General features: G+C 39.8%; 1 protein-coding gene across 7 annotated transcripts in view; it reads left to right on the top strand.

Annotated features, from left to right (window-relative positions):
* Nucleotides 1–21,217, top strand: part of LOC114557091 (RNA-binding motif, single-stranded-interacting protein 3) — a 209,249-nt gene that overhangs the window by 1,895 nt on the left and 186,137 nt on the right. For 3 of the 7 annotated variants that reach the window (XM_028580378.1, XM_028580371.1, XM_028580379.1), the window contains exons 1-5: nt 6,879–7,018; nt 7,255–7,405; nt 8,702–8,800; nt 9,500–9,594; nt 11,553–11,767. In XM_028580378.1, coding sequence (XP_028436179.1) covers nt 11,678–11,767 — 90 coding nt within the window. In that variant the 5' untranslated portion in view covers nt 6,879–7,018; nt 7,255–7,405; nt 8,702–8,800; nt 9,500–9,594; nt 11,553–11,677. Of the gene's footprint in view, nt 1–6,311; nt 6,455–6,878; nt 7,019–7,254; nt 7,406–8,701; nt 8,801–9,499; nt 9,595–11,552; nt 11,768–21,217 lie in introns of those variants that run through there. The other 4 variants (XM_028580373.1, XM_028580372.1, XM_028580375.1 and 1 more) reach the window with 4 other exon arrangements.

Raw genomic sequence — 21,217 nt, 5'->3', positions numbered from 1 at the left:
ACAGTTTAACAATAAACGGAGAATTTCTTCACTTAGAAAACTAATGTTTTAAAATGACGAACGTCATATTTGTAATCCATGGCTCAATTCAAACAGGATCAAAAAATAATTATTATCTCTTCATTAACTCTTGTTCATATTTTTTCCGAATTAAGGTCCCATGGACCGGAAGTAGAAGGGCGTGACTTCGGCTCTCTATTATGGTGCGTTCTTTTTGTCTTGTAATCGCGACTAGTGTGACGTCACATCCATGTCGGAAAATGAGTAACCGCGGGTTGTTGCGTTCTTTTTGTCACACAATACTACGAGTTGGAGAAAAGATGGATTTTTGTAACATTTTTAGTAACATTTAGAATTCTATTCACCCAGTTATTGACATATTACACACATATATTTCACAGTTTGATACATGAAAATTACGTTTTAATTAACATTAACGTTTGGCTACTGCTCTGCTTTCTGCTCAAGGCTCGGCTTAAGCCGTTGTTGTCATATAGCAACCGAGCGTCTCTAGCCAATTTCAGCTGCACAAGTTACAAAATAACTAATCAGGCGGTATTTAACGCCTAATAAGACTGTAGCAACATGCCTATAGGTAGCAGTATACAGTGCTATGTGTACCACTTCTTCATTTGGTTACAACAAAGACAAAAGTGCTTAAAATTGTAGAAAACCACAATGTTTACTACGTGTGATGCACGACGTAGCCATCTTTGAAAGTGAACTCGGGGTCCTCTGAGTTCAGACGACTTGACGAGTTGTATATACGACCTCGGTGGCGTTCTTTTTGCAACTTCCGGTTCGTAACTCCGGAAAACAACTCGTAAATCGACTTCGGTGGACAAAAAGAACGCACCATTAGTGTTGTAAGTTAGCAGTAGACTTAATTAACCCAACCCAGGGTGAGTCAGTCCCGCCCCTCCTCCAAGAGACCTTAGGTTCCAGAAGTAAATTTCCCATTCCTTTCTCCCATTGACGTCTGGAAAAATACGTATATAAAGAGTTTTAGACTATGCCTTAGGCAAACCAGCCACGACGTGACTCATACAACATATCATTTTGAGTGAAAAAACGAACAGAAAATCCAAAAACAGACAAAGGTACAAGGCTGTGTACATATTTTCATTTCAGAGCGAAGGAACTACTCATCCCATAAACCACTGCGCACCACTGAATAATATAGTCGAAGACACAAAAGAGCCTCTTGAACAACTTCCAATCCAACGACAGCCTCGCGCACTTTTTCCTCCAAAACATAGTGACTTTTATATAGTGAATGTACAGTTAATAGCAGTTCTTTCAGTAGTAATCGTGTAAATAATAAAAGGATTGATATGACTCATACAGTATGAAGGCTACAGTAGCCTAGCTAAAGTGAACGGATAATTTTAACTAACATTACCAACCTCCCTGCAAAACTCACCACAACTTTGTATGTCTTGTCCCTCATGCTGGCCCTTACAAACCCACAAGCTGAACCTTGGACGCACTACATTCAATAACGTGACCCGATTTAAAGTGGTTTTAACCCCTTTGGACACTTGTTCTCGTCCTTGAAAAAAGCCATCATGGCAGCCAAGGAGATCATGATTGCACTGACAAGTCTACCATGCAGAAACGCAACACAAATTGTTTTTTTTTGTTTTGTTTTTTTTATTAAAGATTGTACAGTAGACAGTAACGTTATAGTAGCCTACACAAGGTCAGCTCAAGATGGCAGCATGAGTAGTCGTACTTTGAGACTTTAGCAAAAAAGTGTGGGAATTACTGCACAAACTATTAATGTAACTACATTTTGTTGCCAAAAGAAGTTAATACATGTTTTTGGAGAAGCAAATGGTCATTTCCAGTTAAAGGTGCCCTGCCATACAAAACCGTTTTTACTTGCATTTTTTTTTTTATATATGTTAGGTCCATATGTGTTTGTGTTATGTTGTGAATGTGAAAATGAACTGCTACCTCCTCTGTCAGCTCTAGCCACTGAAAAGAAATAAGCACAGAAATCAGGCCAATTACAAAAGCTGCTCAGTCTGACATCGTATTGCCAGAGCTCATTACTATTCATTAGCTCGCCCAGTTGGGCTGGGTAAAGGATTCTGACAGCCAGGCTCTCATTTGCTAGCTGTTAACCAATCAGATTCAAACAGCTTAGCTTGTTGAATATTAATGAGAACTGGCAGAAATTGAGCTGAGTCTTCCTGTAGGCTTTCTATACCACGCTAGAATGGCTTGAAAACAAGGTAACCAAGGCATTTTTTCCACAAAAATGTTACAGAGTCCATGGTAGAACTTAAGACATTACCACAAAGTAATGAAATATGTGTGGCAGTGCACATTTAATATATACTGTATATTTTTACGTCTGCATCTGAGACTACGAGAGGTGGAGCTATCGTTTTCTAGCTGTAAGCTAAGCTAACGCTACCACATGCCAACAATGGACAATCAATCAGTACGACTGATCAGGTTCATGTCCAGAACAGCCAGGGATGTGTTTTGGAGAGGATCCAAGAGGAACGACTACCTGAAGAACAACCGGCTCCACTTCAAAGAGGATCTGACCACAGCTGACAGAGACACCCACAGTCGTCTATGGCCAGCCGTGGAGGCGGCGAGTAAGAAAGGAGACAAGGCCTACTTTGTGGGAAATAAGGCGTTTATTAGGCTAATTTGATGGAATCAAATAACTGTATTTTCATAAACAAGCTTTGCTGGCCTAGAAATTAATTTACAAGCATAATTTTACACCAACCAATTACTACATTTGGAATAACAAGGATATTCAATATAAAAATATATCTCTGTGTTATGGAAAGTGGGTTGCTAATGGTATTGTATTGGTAAAACAACTCACTAATGCTGATGGGCAGTTACTAAAGTATAATGAATTCCTCTACAAAATCCGGTTAGCAGTCACGCCAAGAGAATATGCAATAGTTGTTGATACTGTGCCGAGAAGTGTGCTGCAACTTCTTAGAGGTTCAGTAATGTCAGTGATCAATCCTGGTATATTCCTTGGGAGAGTTGACGTAACCAAGAATAAATGTTCAAATAAACACATCGGGAACTGTATACAAGAGGTAGTAACTCTGCCCTCAGGAAGATTCTTTTGGGCTTCAATCTATGGAGAAATAAAGTGGCAACTGGAGACAAATTCTGTCTTAATAACAAAGTAAAAGAGGTTTCTTTTAGAATCTTGCATAAAATATATCCAGCAAAACATTAAAGAGATTAAAACTTGATATTGAATATCCTTGCACTGCGTCATTTGTTCTTTTACTGTATGTATACTAAAACATTTTGGGTAGATGTTCAACATCTTGTAAGACGGAACAGTGGGCAATCACTTCAATTTAAGGATAAAGATTTTTTATTTGTTTTGAAGGCAATGAGATGGACAAAGATGTCTATTTTGTTCAATTAATCTTGTTATTGGAAAAATTCCACATTCACAAGAACAAATGGGTGAACACTTTTTTTTGAAGAACTGCACCAATACGGCAACACTATAAGAGACATTAAGAATAAGAAGGTAATTAAGACTGTGTTTGATAAATTTCTCATGTATCGGTGATACATTTGACTTAATATGTAGGCCTACTATACTTTTCTTTTTGACTTTTTAATTTATTTTCTACATATATTTGTTTCTGTATATGCACCTCTGGTATTGCTTTTTGTATATGTACATACTGGTGATGTACCTATGTTCTTTACTAATAAAAAAGAAAAGTTACAGTAGCCTACACCAGGGGTTCTCAACCTTTTGCAAGTTGGGCCCCCCAAAGCTGGTTCATTGCAGTTGGGCCCCCCTCCAATTTCTTGGCGAAATGTCTGATAAACGTAGCCTCAAATCATCCTCGATTTGTGCACGATTGCGGTATTTCGTTTTGAGTGGTCATTTCTGAGAATCCTGCCTCACACAAATATGCCGACGCGAAAGGAAGGAGAATCTTCAAGGTGACATCACAGAGTTGAGAGTATTCCTGCATCAATGCTGCCCAGAATGACAAAAGAGGGCAGGAGGTCAGTGGCATAACTAGCCAGCACCGGGCCCCTAAGCAGGATTATCAAGGCGGGCCCCCTACTACAGCACGTGATGACGGCGCAATGTCCACGAGTAGGCTACCGTGAATAGGACAGGATAGGATCATAGAGACACAGCATATAAGAGATGGGATGACTGACAAAATCAGGAGTAGCCTACACACACCACAACAACAAAACAACACTGGTGAATGCGCATCATAACACATGAAAAAACACACAAGGGCAGTCCCTCCAGGATTTCACAGCCTTTTTTTGAGATTGTTGTGCCCCAAAATGATTTCACAAGAGCTTTTGTTAAAAATTGCGATAAAAGTTGTGGTGTCTTTTGTATGTGTGTTGCAATGAAGTTGCAGAAGACAGTGAAAGTTGCAAAAAAAGTTGCAATTTTATTTTATAGTTCTTTAAAAATAAAAGTAAACTTGTTTTGGGGAGAATAATAATTAATTATTAATTACTCTGGGCTGAGATTTCTGAGGAACCTTACCAAAAAGGCTCTGCATGCTGCAAATGTTGGTATAATAGGAATGGCTGGTGGATTTAAGACAAAAAATAATAATTTATTGAATGAATCAGATATGAACATATCTGTCACTGTCAATGGCTTGTTGATCTTTACATTGTTAGTTAATGTCCTATCCTGGCCACACACACACAGACACACACACACACACACAGCCACACACGCATTCATACGGTTTGATAAAGTACTTATTGGACTTTAACTTATCATTGCACTTACAATAACGAGCATAGCTGTCCTCAATTTAGGTCATCTGCGTTTTTTCCTGCATCCACCGTGTGTGTGTGTGTGTGTGTGTGTGTGTGTGTGTGTGTGTGTGTGTGTGTGTGTGCGCGCGCGTGCGCGGGGGAAATGGAGCAGGAGCGCAGACAGTACTGAAACAGCAGCTGCTTCAGTGACTTTATAATGAAAAAACGTTCCAGCATACATTGATGTTAAAATGTGTACACGTTGGCAGGACAGTCTGAAATGTTTTGCATGGTCTTTCGCTGTACGTTTTGTTGGTAAATGTGAGATGTTCGAGTCACACACACACGATCAACTTCATAACAGAAACAAGGAAATTAATTTGACCCAGTGGCTGTTCTCTCATTGCTGACAGGTGCTCAGACGCTGATTGAAATCGAGAGGAGAAGTCGTGTGACGTGCATCAGTGATGAAGTCTGCAAGGCTGGGGAACATGTTGCAGTTCCCTCGACTGATGCGGCCATGCTATAGGTCAAGTTTTTGTGTGAAGGCGTCCACTCTGTCTGCAAGGAGCAAAATCAGAGTTTATATGAGGAGTGGTGTGTGTCTCCTCTCTGGTCTGATTGCTGTGCGAGGCTACTGAGAGACTGACAGCCTGTGAGTGCTTTTGGACGTGGGAGGGGCTCACGGCAGCACCCGCTGCTCGTTGAGCACAGTAGAGAGTGATACGTGCTTTCGAGTCTCCAAACACCACAAAAGTCTCCAATAACACCAGTAAAAGTCGCTAGACAAAAAAGTCGCCAGGAGGATGATTTGTGTGTTATAGTCCAACCACTTGCATTTCAACATGGGGGAAATTTTATTTCTGAATTTTTTTATTTATTTTTTCTCCCATCCTGTAGCCTATTCGCGCCCCCACCGGGAGAGTGTCCGCGCCCCCCCACGGGGGCGGGCCCCACCGGTTGAGAACCACTGGCCTGCACCAAAGCCTTTTTGCCTACACTGTTACAGCAGCAAAGACTCACGGACTTTCGCCTTTCGCGGGGTTTGGGTTTATCCAAACAGTCACATGTGACGTGACATGAGTTCCACCAATCAGAGGCATCACTGTGGGATTGTGGGCAATGAAGTACCTATCCAAGACATTGCGAATAAAAGACATTTATCTCAAAACAAGGTTGTTGCACCATGAACCTTTGGCGTCTATGTGAGCATATACAATCGCGTAGTAACGACGTAGCTGGTTTTAAGTCTACCATCGACAGTTACGATTTTATGGCTTATACTCCAATTGTCAATGGAGAAATTGCATTGTATTTTTACTTCCGGAACCGGCTGTGGGCGGAACCGTTGAGCTCACCCGGAGGCAAAATTACGAATCCCACTATGGCCACGCCAAGACCCGCCCTACGAAGCAGCTCGATTGGTTGGGATTAGGCATTTCACCTCGAGTGGTTAAGGTTAGGGTTAGGGGATAGGTCAGGGGATAGGACCTGTACATGTAAGCATGGACGCCTGGCCAATAGTAGTGTGTGAACGCTATTGAAGGGCGGGTTTTGGCGTGGCCATAGTGGGATTCGTAATATCGCCACCCGGAGAAGTTTAGTTGTCCACAGTTTTCCACTCGCAGATCAGTCTGGCATCTTGAGGCAGAGAGCCGTTAGCCAAACGACCGGGCCAATCAGCGTTGGTTTTGAGGTGGGTTAGGTGGTGATAGACCGATGGTTTATCCAATCAGCTAACCAGTATTATCAGCCAGCGGTAGCCCTAATTCTGTTAGCCGCTCGCTAATGCTTTTTTTCTCTTGGATCCTTCTTTTAGAATATGGTCCGGGAACCTAAATGGTGACTTTTATTCCTAAATTCTCGTTACACAAATGGCAAATATCCTTTACCGACATGTTGCTTGCATGCTGAGTTTACGAGCTATGCTTTGCCTGCAGCAGCAAGGGCGGGCTTGTGGTTGTATTTTCATACGCTTCGTGGATCTGATTGGTTGATTTGGCCCGTCTATCACCAACATAGGTGATAGACAGATGGTTCATCCAATCAAATAACCAGTATTCCGCCCCTTCCCAAAAGTTCTCCAACGGAAAGTTCCCAGATGGATATACCGAGCAAATGCGAAGCAATCCATCTGGCGGAGTCAGGTTATGACTCAGAGCCCGTTTACTCGAAATACGACATGGACAAGTGTAGAAACGTAAAGAAGTGTCAGCGTTCAAGGGTGTGGGAAAAGTTTTCTCTATTATCCCCGAATAAGGTAAACGGTTACGTTTTATGGACTTGTATTTATAATTACTTGTATTAATACTTGCTGTATTTTTAGGCCTATTTATTATTATTATTAACGTCATTGTCATGCAGACATCTGCTTGACAAAGTAGCCTAGGTGCATTAGCTAACTACCTAGCTAGTAATTCAGATCAAATTGGCTATTCTAACAGGCCAGTCCAGGTTTTTATTTCAAAACAGTCACACTCATTGTATTATTTTAAGGTTTGGTGTTTACTGTGCCAACAAGAACTGGAATACATCAATACCTCTACAATGTTGAGGCACCTCCGTACTAAACACGAAGCAGCAGCAGCAACATCAACATCCAGTGCTCCGCCCAGCGACAACATTCAAGGCAGTGTTAATTCATTTGGTTTGTTTTATTTTGTTTAATTATTGTGATCATTAATATACAACACATAGCCACGCTTTATCACTTTATATCCTTTTAAAATGTCACCTAATTCAAACCCAATTCTCACTCACATACACCTGTACGTAATTCTACGTAGCGGTAGGCGGCATTGTTGCTGCAGTTTATTCAATCCATATTTAGCCTAATTAAACATAGGCTACTTACATTCAAATCCTGATCACAGTATTATTATATTATAATGTTATATTCAAACATAGGCATTAGATTTTTCATTCAGTCATGTCATGTCATGTCATGTCATGTTCATGTCATTTAATTCAAGTTCAGTCATGTCATGCCATATGCATGCATGTGGCCATTCTGTCTCTCCTATGTTCCTGTTGTAAGCTTTGTTTGGCGGTGTTGAGTTCAGTTCTGCTGACCACCAGATGTCACTGTGTTGTCTTCGATGCTTTGATGCTACGGATCCTTTTGAGATACAGTCAGGAAGAAGCTTCAGAGGCTTCGCAAGGCTTCGTTTGCCCATCACTAAATGATATCACTGGAAATTTCCACAGGAAGTGCACCAAAGTGTCTCCCTGGTTGCATCTTCAGAACTTTTAATTTTCTTTATTGGACTTTATCTTAATTGAATCTAAATAGTTGTGAGAGAGTCCAAAAGAACTGGTTAATGATTTGACACAATATGGAATGCTCAACTAGTCGGATTATTCATCAATTATTATTCATCATTAATTTAATGAAATAATGAACAATAAAATAAAAAATGACTTTAAATAAGTAAGTTTAATAAATGGGCTTACTAAAAGAGAATTATATCTAGAAATCAAAAGTCCAAACATACCTATAATAGTTGATCAAGACATTATGTAGCTCTAATATCAAATATTTCAATATTCATATTTTAATTTATGTACATTTTGGGAAATCTGTTTTGGGAAAGTGAGAGAGAAACATGAGTATGGCATTTACCAGCAGTGGTTGTGCCAAGCAGAACACTAAAGTGTGCACAGTAGTGTGAGTAAAAATCTTACTCAACGTGCCTACCTAACATAAGGGTTTAAATGATATCATTCAGAAAATTCTACTTAGAGAAAGCAACAAACAGTACTAAAGTTCATGGGATCTCAAGAGGCAACTTGCTTTCTTGATTTCTAATATTGGTCGTACTCTACTGTGTTTTTTGGGAGTTTGCCACTTATGTTTGTCACTGCTATTAATCTGTAGGTTTTTCTGTATTCCTTGTATTGCCAAATAATTCCTAAATGTGCTATTTTCACTTTCACTTTAAAGGAGTCAAACCCTGTGCTTTGGCTGTTGAGGGAGCTGCAAAGATCAGTGACATGACATGTGAAGAGGTACCCGAGATCTGCATCTTAAAGACTCGCGAGTGTAAGCCCAACACTTGCATATGTCACCTCAATAAACTCACTTCCCTGTGACAGTGATACACACTAGAGAGTAAACATGCTTTTCAATTAAAGTATAATGCATTTATTTTATTCCTTTCAAATATGACTCATAGTTGTGTGTGTGTGTATATATATATGTATGTGTATGTATGTATGTATGTATGTATGTATATATATATATATATATAATTTTTTTTTTTTTTTTTTTTTGTATGCACCTTAATCTGCAAAAGTCAAAGGAAAAATGTCAAGTTTTTTTAGGCATGACATCAGTCTTAAATTCAGGCTAATGTGGTTAGAGTCAATGACATGAGGTGACTTTGTCACCAGCATTTGAATAATTATTAATTTCTTTCATTGAGTTCAGTTTATTGTGGTGGTCGGGCTGTACACCACATACATAAATACAAATTCCAACCAATAGTTTTTGAGTCCACTGTGCTAGTCCCGTCTTGTAAAATAGTTTTTCTTCTCCCATCAATCCAAACCTTTTACTACATTTACTGTTTGAACTGTTTTATGTTGATATTTTTTGCGTTTATATTGCAATAGTTTTAAAAGAATTCTTTCTGTGCCCTGGAACTGAGAAATTTACATGCCAGCAGAAGTGTTTTACCAAATCGTAATGTGGATAGCAGAGGTGGGGACTACTAAGTTTTTTTTGTCATTGTCATTGCAGTGTTGTTAAATGCTCAGCTCCTGATGTATGATATAGAGGAACTTCTGGACTGTTGTACATCAGCAAGCCCCTGCAACCAGAGACGGTGCAGAACGGTACGCATAGAGACAGCGGTGTAAATTGGAACCATGTGGATATGATCATGACCACAATATATCCCTTAAAGCAGTGTTTCTCAAATGGGGTACGTGTACCCCTAGGGGTACTTTGGAGGACTGCAGGGGGTACATGAGATATTTAACAAAATGTTTAATAGTTACAAGGTTGTTGTCCAGAACATAGTTCCTTTTTATGTAGACATTTTTTTTTCCTACCAAAAATGTGACATTTGTGTCTCCTTCTTTGGACCTAATCTTGCCTTCCTTCCTATACTGCCCTTCTACTTTTTACGAGTTTCTCGCTTTTTTTCTTCTTATGTCACTGTTTTTGAAGTTTTTGATACTATTTTAACCTTTTCTTGCCTTACTTCCTTCCTTCTTTGTACCGTCTTTTTCCAAGTTTTTGTCTCTTTTTCTCATTAGCATTTAAATGTTTGTTTTTTTAATTACAAGGCTGTTGTTTAGTAAATATATCGCTGACATCGCTGTACTGTTCCTGTTTATATACACTTTTTCTTCTACCGAAAATGATTAGCGCTGGTCAGGGGGTACTTGGCTTAAAGAAACAATTCAAAAGGGGTACATTATTGAAAAAAGTTTGAGAACCACTGCCTTAAAGGACAACTATTGTATAGCATTTTCAGGATTATACTTGCATTTTGTGTTTGTACTAGAACATGTTTACATGCTTTAATGTTAAAAAAACAACTTTATTTTTCTCATACTGCCCTTGGCTGCTGCACCTGTATTCACCCTCTGTATGAGATGCTCTGTAGGAGCGCCTGTCTCTTTCATCCCTCCTCCCGAAAAAGCCCAGTCTGCTCTGATTGGCCAGCGCGCCTCCTGGAATCTCCGGAGCCACCGCTCCGTGTTTCACTAGTTGAAGCTGGAGCTATTGCAACATAGTAAATAACAGGACTTTGTACCGTGAAAAATCACCCATAAAGGCTTCTAAACCAAATATTATGTCTCATATTATGTCCCAGCAGGAAAGTGCTTGTATCACTTTGTTGTCATTACTTAGAATTCCTCATGGGGGCGGCAGAAACTACACACTATAGCTTTAATTTCTCTAATGGTAACCTGACCATTTCTTTAATTTATTTTGTCCCGTCTTTTAAAGAACATAATGAAGCAGATAGGACTATCACATTCCTTCAATACTTAGGTCAGAAGTGGTCAGGCTACATGAGTTCCCTACAGTTGCATAGCAACACCGTTCATTTGCCCTCTCATCTGCAGCCTGAGATGTAAACTGAATTGCAATCAATGTAGTTTTCAGCTGACATACAGAACGAAGCTCCTTAACTATTTTACCATTTCATGGTTGCCGTGCACTCTAAACTGAGCCTCTCAGCTTCTTTTACATGGTTTTCCATCAAAGTGATCAAGGGACAAACAGCTTTAAGCATTAAATCCTCCTGACCTGTTTCGTGAAGTACCCGAGAGGCCAGCAAATACGACTTTTTCCAAAACCTTTGTTCAGAAAGGAGAGAAATGTCTTTGCTTTAAAGCCAGTTGATTTAAAACAGCCTCCCATGCTGCATCGATTTCATCCACGCTTGTTGCTGTATTTTCTTTAGATTTTAGCTATGGCCCAGTTAGATGACGTTCACAACCTCAGCCCGACCTACAAATGCAGTGATTGGCTCAGCTATTTCTCCAACCAGCCTTTAAATCTCTCAACGTACCGATGTAGGTGCTTATTCAGAGGTCTGGAACCAGACTAACAGAACATTAAGTTAGTATGGTAGTGAGGACTGTTTATAAATTGTCTTTCTTTCAAGCACACACACACACACACACACACACACACACACACACACACACACACACACACACACACGCAAATAGTAGACTCATAAACTGGATGGATGTGCAAATGACCTTGTTATTATTTTCAGGCATAGTGTGCACAGTGTGATCTAGTGTGCATGTTGTTGTTGTTGTGACAGATTCAGCAGGAGTGTCAGGCCAGCATAGAGGAGGACGGAGAGACCTTGATCATAGAGGGCTTCAGGTTTGAGAGTGCGGTCAGCAGAGAGGACTGGCTGAGATCACAGACTGGTGGAAGAGGAGGATGCCAGGGCGACACTTGAGTGATGGCTACCTTAGTGGTTTCATCCCACAAAGTCAACAAGGCCAAACGATGGCCTTGGTAACGGCAGAGGTAACAATGGCAGACAGAGAACCAACACATGACGTGATTAAAAATGATGGGAGGAAGGCCAACAACTGACGTGTAGCTCTCTAGACAGAGAGACAAAGCAGGATGACACCATGTTCTATAGAGGATACAGACAATTTTTAATCTTGATAAACGTTCCATTTTTTCCTAAATGCTAATGTAAGACGTACGTTACTTGTTCATTGTTGCTTGTTTTCAGATCTTTGAGAACATAGTTTGACAGTTTAGTTTGACGTTTAGCACAACGTTTGCCATTTCAGAATATTGTATTTATTTTGTATTTATTATAGTGCTACAGTATAGAGAGGTAAATAGTATAAGTTAAAGTTAGAATGCCTTTGTTTCGGCCAATGGTGAAGTCTTTGCATTATTTATTTCACTTCTGGTAGTCTTGTCTACCCCAGCATAGTACATTAAGCAGTTTCAGCAGTGTGACCCGACTGGAGCAGTAGCTCACAGACGTTCAATACAGTTATGCCTTTGTTTCATTTAGCGTTGTTGCCTTTAACTATAGTGTGGGTCTCACACACTCTGGATATCCAATATACAACAACACACTGTGTAGGTTAGATGGGGACATAGGCTTTCTCTTTGATTACACAGAGCTGTTGGACTATTCAGTGTCCTTCCTGTTTGTACCCTATTGTAGATCATCTTGCTCCCTAAAAGCACCTCCAATGCTCTAATTACAGCAACGTTTCACAGCCCACCATGCTTTTTAGTGCAGTTGGCCTGGAGAAAAACAGTATAATAAATACATATGACAGTGCTATACTTGGGCATCTGAAGGTCTATAAGAAATCTTATGATTGAATAACTTGAAGTGAAGACCTTTTAGAGCTCATAAATAAAGTTCATTGCATCGGAGGATGAATTTGACAGTACAGTCTCTCAGTCTTAATAGGTTGCTCTTCCTCAGTCCACTGTCCTGATAGGTCAGATACAGTATTTACTGCACCATTACTTCTCTGCTGATTTTGGTAGTGAAACTGGTATAAAAAACATTTTACTTGAATTTAAAATTAATTTATAAACTTGTGATGCCACTTGTATTACATCATAGCATCGATTCACAGTAGTTGATGGTACATGTTATATTCTAAATATTGTGATACTGTTGTATCAGCTCTAAAGGGGAATAAAAGATTGCTGATCAATTTTGTTTTCTAATTGATTGCTCACAGCATCTTTTCTATATTCTAACCATAATCATATCCAACCAATCTGACGTTGGGGGTTTAAAACACCATCGACCTGATTGTGTCAAGGGAAGCCAAATGCAGTATCAGTGAGAACTATGTACTCATCAGCCCTTTATTACCTTATAAATCCCTCTACTTTATGATAAGGGGGAATTATGTGCTGCCATAGCCTGTTTTATAGTGAAGTCCCATTTTGTTAACCTCACACATAAGTAGCATCAGTTTTAGCACCATTAGTTTGTTGACATACATATAATTAAATATGAAAATCTTGTGAACAAATTGTAAAATAAATCCCGTAGATGGTGAAACCAAGACATAAAAATAAGTCAGTCTTGTCTCGCCATGCAACGCCCTGTGTAAAGTGAGAAAGTAGGCTGTTTGGTTCTGAAATGAACGAGACCCGTCAGTAGATTAACAAGTGTCAGGGCATCGATGTAACCAATTATCAAACTCCCAATTAGAATGTCTGCTGAGCGATTAAACACTGAAGTTTACCAAGCATTAACATACTAAGCAGACTAACATAATATATGCAAATAAGGTCATTATTATGCATGTGCTAGTTCAGTGCCCAAATTAAGTGCTTGTTTGAAGCACTTGGAATGTGTTTGCAAGCATGAGCTCTATGACAACATATTACAGAAATAATGGTCACTTGAAAAATCTAATACGTTTTACATTTGGCTGTAAACTATAATTGTTTCTCGATCACTTAGACAGCTTAAATTAAATGTAGTAATCATTCAAAGCTATAGCAAGACATCTCCCTAATATTTATAGAAATAGGGAAAGGGCTTAATAATGAATTGTTTGGAAATATGTTATGCAGACACACACTCATGCTGTAATCAGGCCAAGTGGTAGAAAAGCATTCAGCAGATGCTGAATCAGTAATGACAGAAGTTGCAGATTGACGGTGTTGATTGTAATGTTTTTGTCCTAAAGTGCAGCATGAATTATTTATGTTACAGCCCATGCAATTAGATGTTGATGGGAAAAGACTGGACTAGGAAAACAAGAGTACTTGTTGTTCTTTGGAAATGATTAATCAGTCGCTTGGGTCTTTATCATTTGTGACAATTTTAGGACTTTGACCCTCTTCATACTGAGACGGCCACTTATTCACCACAGCTTATAACAGAATGACACTACTGTTTTTGGGTGGTATCCTTTGGTTCATTGATCTCATGGCTGTTTCTGATATAAACATCTGCTGTACATAAATCTACGGTGATGGATCTGAGATACTTGAAGCAACAGCAGATGCACGCTATGATCATTTTCAACCAGAAGAGGATGCTATTTCTTTGTTATTTTACTCAGTGCTTGCTCCGGGAAATTAGGCACTTAAGTGATTATAATGGATGACAATGAGACGTTCAAAGGCATATGAAACACATTGTAGAGAAGTAGAGTGGCTGAAGGTTGGACTCCTACAGAGTTGTCTTTCACTACCTTGTAAAAAACGTGAGTTAGAACATTATAAAATTAGTAGGGAGTACAGACATGCAGAATAACTCACCCTTTGTCTCTTGGCAAAGTAGAACGTATTCCCCTATTATTAATCACTAGTGAGACATGTATGTATGGTGGGGGTCACAGTATACCCTCTACGATCCTTTTCTCTGCAATTTAACACCCCATCAACTGCAACTGCACTGCTGCAGTTAAAGTTAGGATCAGTGATGCTAGCAGTACGGTCATATATCACACGGCTGTCTCAGAGTTGTTTCACACTGCTGAACTAAACTGCACCAACACAAATTACACCTACAGACATACCGCCAGTATTTCTCTCTCTGCATTTCAAAACACTGGGGATGTTTGACAGCCGTGGATTGCCATGATGTGGTGAAGTCTTATCGCCTATCAATTGTGCATCAAGCTGCACTGGGAGGAATGGTGTCATAAACTTCTGTTACGGTAGGGAGTTTTTTTTTTTTTTTTTTTTTTTTACCTGGATTTTGACAAACACTTTGCTAGAGCAAATACTGTATCACACACTGTAAGCGTTGTGCCCTGTGTGAGATGGTTGGCCTCAGAGCACTGTTTGCGTGTAGAGTTAACGAGACCTCCATTGGCCAGAGCGTTCTTGGCAACCCACAGGGTGTTTTCATATTGTGCTTCAAAGCTGTTCTGAAGTAAAGTGCACTCGCCTGCTTACTCACTCATTACATACCCTGAAACTGTGCCATGTAATCAAGAACTGGCCTTCTTTAGACAACACAGAGGTCAGCCATATCCAAGGCCCCGTGGATATGTGTCGGTACAACAGAGGGCATCCCTGTAGACGGAATGGGCATAGCTGCAGCAGGGCATCCAAGGCCCTTCCCTTGTTTTTGCTGAGCCAATTAGAGAGAGATAGAATCTACTATAAAAGGAGAACAATGGCTTGTTCATTGCGTGTTTGAGTCCATAAGTAGATGTATATGTGTGCGTGTGTCGGTGTCTGTAGGCTAGTTACTAATTACGCTTGTGAGTTTCTGTAGCTACAGTATATTAGCATGTGGAGTGTGTGTTGAATAGTAATGAGAGAGAGAGAGACAGAGAGAGAGAGAGAAAGAGAGAGTATTGTGTACAGCAGAAGAGAGGACACAAGAAAACGACTGCCTACAAAGTATGACAGACAGCATATGGCTTCATCTGCTGTGGTTCAGTTAAGCCCCATACACACACACAAACACACACAGGAAATCACCAGAGAGGCAAATATAAATTAGGAAGACTTCCTGCATTTATGCGCCGAGGCACATACAATGCTTGTAATTAAAAAGTCACTGCTGTTGAGTGACAGTCTGGCTCATGCACAGTTAGTTTGTGTCCTCGCTCCAACTTCTGTGAAACTTTTTGACAGGAAGTATGGTGATGATTTCACAGTAGGCCATAAACACTCCATCTATCCAAAGGACCTGGAGTCCATTAACCCCTACCTGCTGCTGTCTCGAGCTGTGCAGTGTGATGACTCTTCTTTTTTGAGCTAAGGAGTGAACAGAGGTGTGTGTGTGTGTGTGTGTGTGTGTGTGTGTGTGTGTGTGTGTGTGTGTGTGTGTGTGTGTGTGTGTGTGTGTGTGTGTGTGTGTGTGTGTGTGTGTGTGTGTGTGTGTGTGTGTGTGTGTGTGTGTGTGTGTGTGTGTTGTGTGTGTGTGTTGTGTGTGTGTGTGTGTGTGTGTGTTGTGTGTGTGTGTTTAGCAAAGCTAGCTAGCACCCCTGGCTTGGCCAGCCGGCTCCACCATATGGTCACATTTATCATGTATCTCGCTATTCATTAGGACTGCCCTTGCTGGCTGCAGAAGCACTGCTGGGGGCCTCAACCTCACCTCAGAAACACCATGGACGACTGACTGCAGTCCACTGTAATTTAGGTGTGAATGCTGCAAAAATATATCTGGCCTAACACTATGAACCAAAGGTTATTTTGCCTCACAGGAGGCCCAGTTTTGCATCAGAGGAAAGGATGATTAAAATGCAGTTTGAATTAAATTATACATAATAATAATAATAATAATAATAGTTTATTGCACAAATATGTAATTAGTGTTTTAAAGCTCTGCAAATATACACTTGTCTGTGGAGAGTCTCCCATAGTGTGCTATTCTCCCGCACTGTGTGACATATTTTTGTAACTAAGCAAACATAATAACAGCTTATCAGTGAGATCAGGCCCATTGCTTAACTGCCCTCACTGAATGTAATGGTTTGGGGAAAAAAATCCTGTTTCTTCTCTTTATTTTCACTAAGAGATGTTAGCTTACGGCTATTTGGATGTGCGTATTTATTTACACATATTAAACTTACTGTTACACACATCAGCTCATCCTCTCATCGTGCTTGGTGACATTTTGTTTGACAGAAGTCTGTTTCTTCAGTATGTTTATACATCTACAAGGAGTCAAAAATCTTCATTTATGCCAGAAATGCATTATCAGCAATGGTTACTAAACAATGTGGCATGAACGATATGTTTTGGTCTGTAATGTTAATGCCCCGAGATCCAAGTTCCCTTTGTAAAGGAACGCATCACACATTTTGTAGTTTAAAACCTAATGTTTCTTGTTCTTGTACATAAAGAGAACACATTTACATTTTAGACATGATATATTAATGGATGGTTTCCTGCGTCAACTACAAATAGTGCTCTGATTAACATCTCAGTCTTGTTCGCAGAGCTAACTGTGGCAGTGCAAAAAATAATTACCTGAGCGGGGGATTTTTTGATCTGCTCTCTGTGCAGCGCGTCAGACTGTATTTACACAAACCACATATTATCTTTGACGTTCTGATCTTGGCTGTGTTCATTTTGTTAGAATTTGTAATTCTAGGCCTCCTGTTTAAAGACCGAGAACTAAAATAGGGCTCACAGAAATATCCTAAAGTCTTTACCATCTGAACCAGAGAACAGAAAACACTAATCACCAATACAATAAATTAACTGGAATTTCTTTTTGTCGCTAGCTATTTCTCTTTCCCTTTTATGTTGGTAACCTCAAGATAGCTCTAAAAACGTGGCAGTGCAGAGTTTGTCTCTTTGTGAAGATGTACCAGACAAAACAGGTGGGGAGCTCAAACATAGCACAGATCTAATGTTTACTTGTTGAGCATCCATCTGCTGACATCCTGGCCTCACTGGCAACAATTTTAAACTATCCTGTTAAATAATTTTTTCTAGTTTCATATGATAGCTGGAATTCTGGGGCATAGCATTTCAAACTGCTCAATAGGAAAAGTTGAAGTGATATGTGAGGAAGTCTGGCGACTATACTCCATCGTGACATCATCGTTTTGCAGATAATCACACCATGAGCCGTGCAGGAATATCTGCCGCAATGGAGTGAAGAATCGAAAAAACATTAAGCCTAGCTGAAGATCTAGATGGATGTGATCTGGAGCGAGATCTGTGATGAGCTCATTGGATGGACCCAATGGACAGCTGGTTCTGATGAAAATAGGAGGTGGAGGGGGTGGAGATGGGTTGCACTGACAGCTGAAAAGCAGCATAGAAGGGAGCAGATTTGAACCGCAACAAAATGATTGGCTAATTCGGTTGTGGTAAGATCTGATTGGTTTCAATGAGTCTGCAAACTTAGTTTGAAGCAGGAACGGAAAAAAAGCTAAATAAACAGAGAGATTGTTTTCTGTTTTGCACTACAGTTATCTTTCGCTATTTTATTTAAGTGTCTGAATTCTGAGCGTGAATTTTGTTCATTAGTCCTCTTAAACTAGTCCCACAATGGAACTAAAATAAGAAGTGTAATGACATGTATGCTACTTTCTGTTAACAATCCCACAATGGAATTTGTTTGGGTAAGCTTATTATACTAGATGTGTAATTTCTAATTGGTTATACACAGATTTGCACACACAGTGCCAGGGCAATACCTTACTGTCCTTCATCAGTGTGGTCATGTATTCTCCTTACCATCTGCTTTTGATTCTAAGTTAGGGACTTGGTATCAGAAGGACTGTTCAAACTTGCTGCAGCTTGTGTTGGGACTGCGAGGCCAGCTGTTGTTTCAGTACGTCCCTGTTAAGCATCAAAACATCAAACGGCAAGCATGACTTAACTGCCCAGAGAAAATCACAGACTGTTGTTGGGCCTGTCATTTTTATCTCAGGAAGAAGTCGTTGCATTTCTCTCCCACTCGGTGTAACACACTTGATTTTCTTTCATCCTGCCTGTCCGTCTTCCTCTGTCTCTCCTTGACGGTTTGACAGTGTGACAGCGAGGAAGAGACGTCTTCAGTCTTGTGGGGGAATGTCAGCAGGAGTGAGATGTCTGTCTTAGCACCACTGATTGCTCTGTGTGTGGGTGTGTGTTCATGCTTGTCCGAATTTGTTGCGTGTGTGCGCATACTTTAGGTTTTCTAATGTATTGAATATTGAATATGTTTCGGTGTGTACTCGTGTTTTTGTGTGCTTGTGTGCATCTTTGCACCGTCACTGCAGATTTTTTTTTTTTTTTTTTTTTTTTACAATAAGTCACATTATTCAAAGCATATATAAGCATTATAATGATAATTCTAGTAAGACAGGTTTGTCCTGTTTGGAGCACCTTTATGAACAATGTCTCTGTAACAGAGTGGTTCTTGCAGCCATTCAAGCTTATGAGGCAAAATCTCTCATAAGAGACTGCACTGACTGCAAGTGAGACCTTGTTTTTCTAGATTGTCTAAGAGACAACATACATACAGCTTTAGATAAGGAAAAAAAGCCAGATACACAAATTCATTATAATAAAAGCAATATTACTAGCTTGCAGGAACACACAATTTGAGCTAAGTGCCTTACTTAAGAACATTTTAACACCGCTTGTTATTCCTAAATAATACTAGCTGCTCACTGTGCAGTTACTTCCTTAAGTGCTTTTACCCTTCTTTTTGCTTGTGCAGACATCAATTACTGATTAGCATTTTAACGCTTTGGAAAATGGACAGAAATAAGGAAAGAATTACTGAGTTTACCATTGCTGTGGATTGTATTGTAGATTTCTGAGGCGAGAGGCTCTAATATAACTAGACCATATCCTAAACATACACTACACAAGACTCCATTAGAATCTTGTCTGTTGATGCAAATGTAAAAGTCTCACTTCTTTCAAAAGCTTTTCGAGTTTTGTGGAGCTGTCAGCTGTCATGGGATGATGTGGCCAGATTGCAAGTATCAAATTGTAAAAGTTTGTTCTGTTTCACATATGCGTCTGTGTACCCCATGTGTATTCAGTGACTTGCGTCTTTAGGACATTAGACTTTTTGAAAAGTGTATCTGTGTCCTCAGCTAAATCTCCTATAGTCATGATCAGCAACACCAAAAATAACCTCTCAGCAAATGTACTCTCAATGCAGTTGGCTCCCATATACAGGTATGCTACAAATAACCAATGGCCTATGACCTTCCTAGCAAGTAGACAATAGCTTTTGGAGTCACAACAGCGGGTGGAGTGCCATTAAGACAGCAGTACAAAGAAGCTACAGTCTTTGCTGTTTTGTTGAAGAAGGAAGTGACAGGAGAAACTTCGTAGTAGCGGAGCAGCTTTTAGAGTTCTGTTGTTAGTCTAGCAGTGTTCATATCAGCTATTCCACTACTGGCTTCAGTGGAGATGGGTTTCAATAATAACTGTATTTCAATGTATTTTGTGCACTGGATTCTACTCTAACAGCAAGAAAGTACAACAAAGCGCCACCGTTTGGATTAGACTTTCTTTTTTTCTTTTTTTTTAAATGAATATTGATAAATTAGGCAGGCATTTAACCTAGCAGTCACTTTCATGAGGAAATAAAAAAAAAGTGCCCAGTCAGAAGCTGGAGTAACTGAAAGTGAATATATTTGCAAATAAATGATTTTCAGTGCAAAATGCTGGATGTATTTCCACAGCGCGTACTTTGTACTCCTGCATAATAGCCCTCCTAATTCAGATGTCACCTGGACAGGTTTGGTAGACCAGTGATGCCTATAAGCTGCTGGCACAAAGACATGTCAGGGCATATGAAACTCAGAATGAGAGGATGTGTGGACACAGATAAGGATGGGAGTGAAACCATGACCTTGGTATAGTATTAATGACATGATCACATATAACCTTTGATGACAAAAGAGGCCCTTATTACTACAGCAAGGGGAAACCCTGTGACGGGGGTATCTGCCTTCTGAAAATGATAAACTAATCACATTTTATGTGTGTGTGGTTGTGTGTGTAGGAATTTTCAAGCGCAGTGGAATTTCCCTGATCCTTATGTTTCTATCAGTGGAATTACCCTTCAGGACACCTGATGCTTCATAGCATGTCTAACACACACACACACACACACACACACACACACACACACACAGAGTCTCATACAGGTGACAGAGAATGATTTGTCTGCTTGTGTCTCTTTGGTCAGAGCCTTGTTGTTGGGTCACAGATGTGCCTCCATCTGTCATTGTCTTATGACATATCACACTAATATGAAGCAATATATAAAGGAGAACCTGCTGTTAGTATAGATGCTTTAAACTTGTCTTTATTAAAAGTTTTTCTGTCTCTTTGCGTTTTACAAAAAACACAATTTGTACATGCAGTGATTCACCTAAATAGATTTCTAAATGCCACATTTATCCGCCCAAAAAGATATCTTGTATTACCAAAGTTTTACATGGACGCCAAGACAGACCCGTATTTACAAAAAATCAACACTATTAATTTACTTTACATTCAATTTAGTTGTAAAAGTCAATGTAGTTGTATAAATAT

Source organism: Perca flavescens, chromosome 6, assembly GCF_004354835.1.
Source record: "Perca flavescens isolate YP-PL-M2 chromosome 6, PFLA_1.0, whole genome shotgun sequence".
Taxonomy (NCBI): domain Eukaryota; kingdom Metazoa; phylum Chordata; class Actinopteri; order Perciformes; family Percidae; genus Perca; species Perca flavescens.
This window is presented reverse-complemented; position numbering and strand designations above follow the sequence as displayed.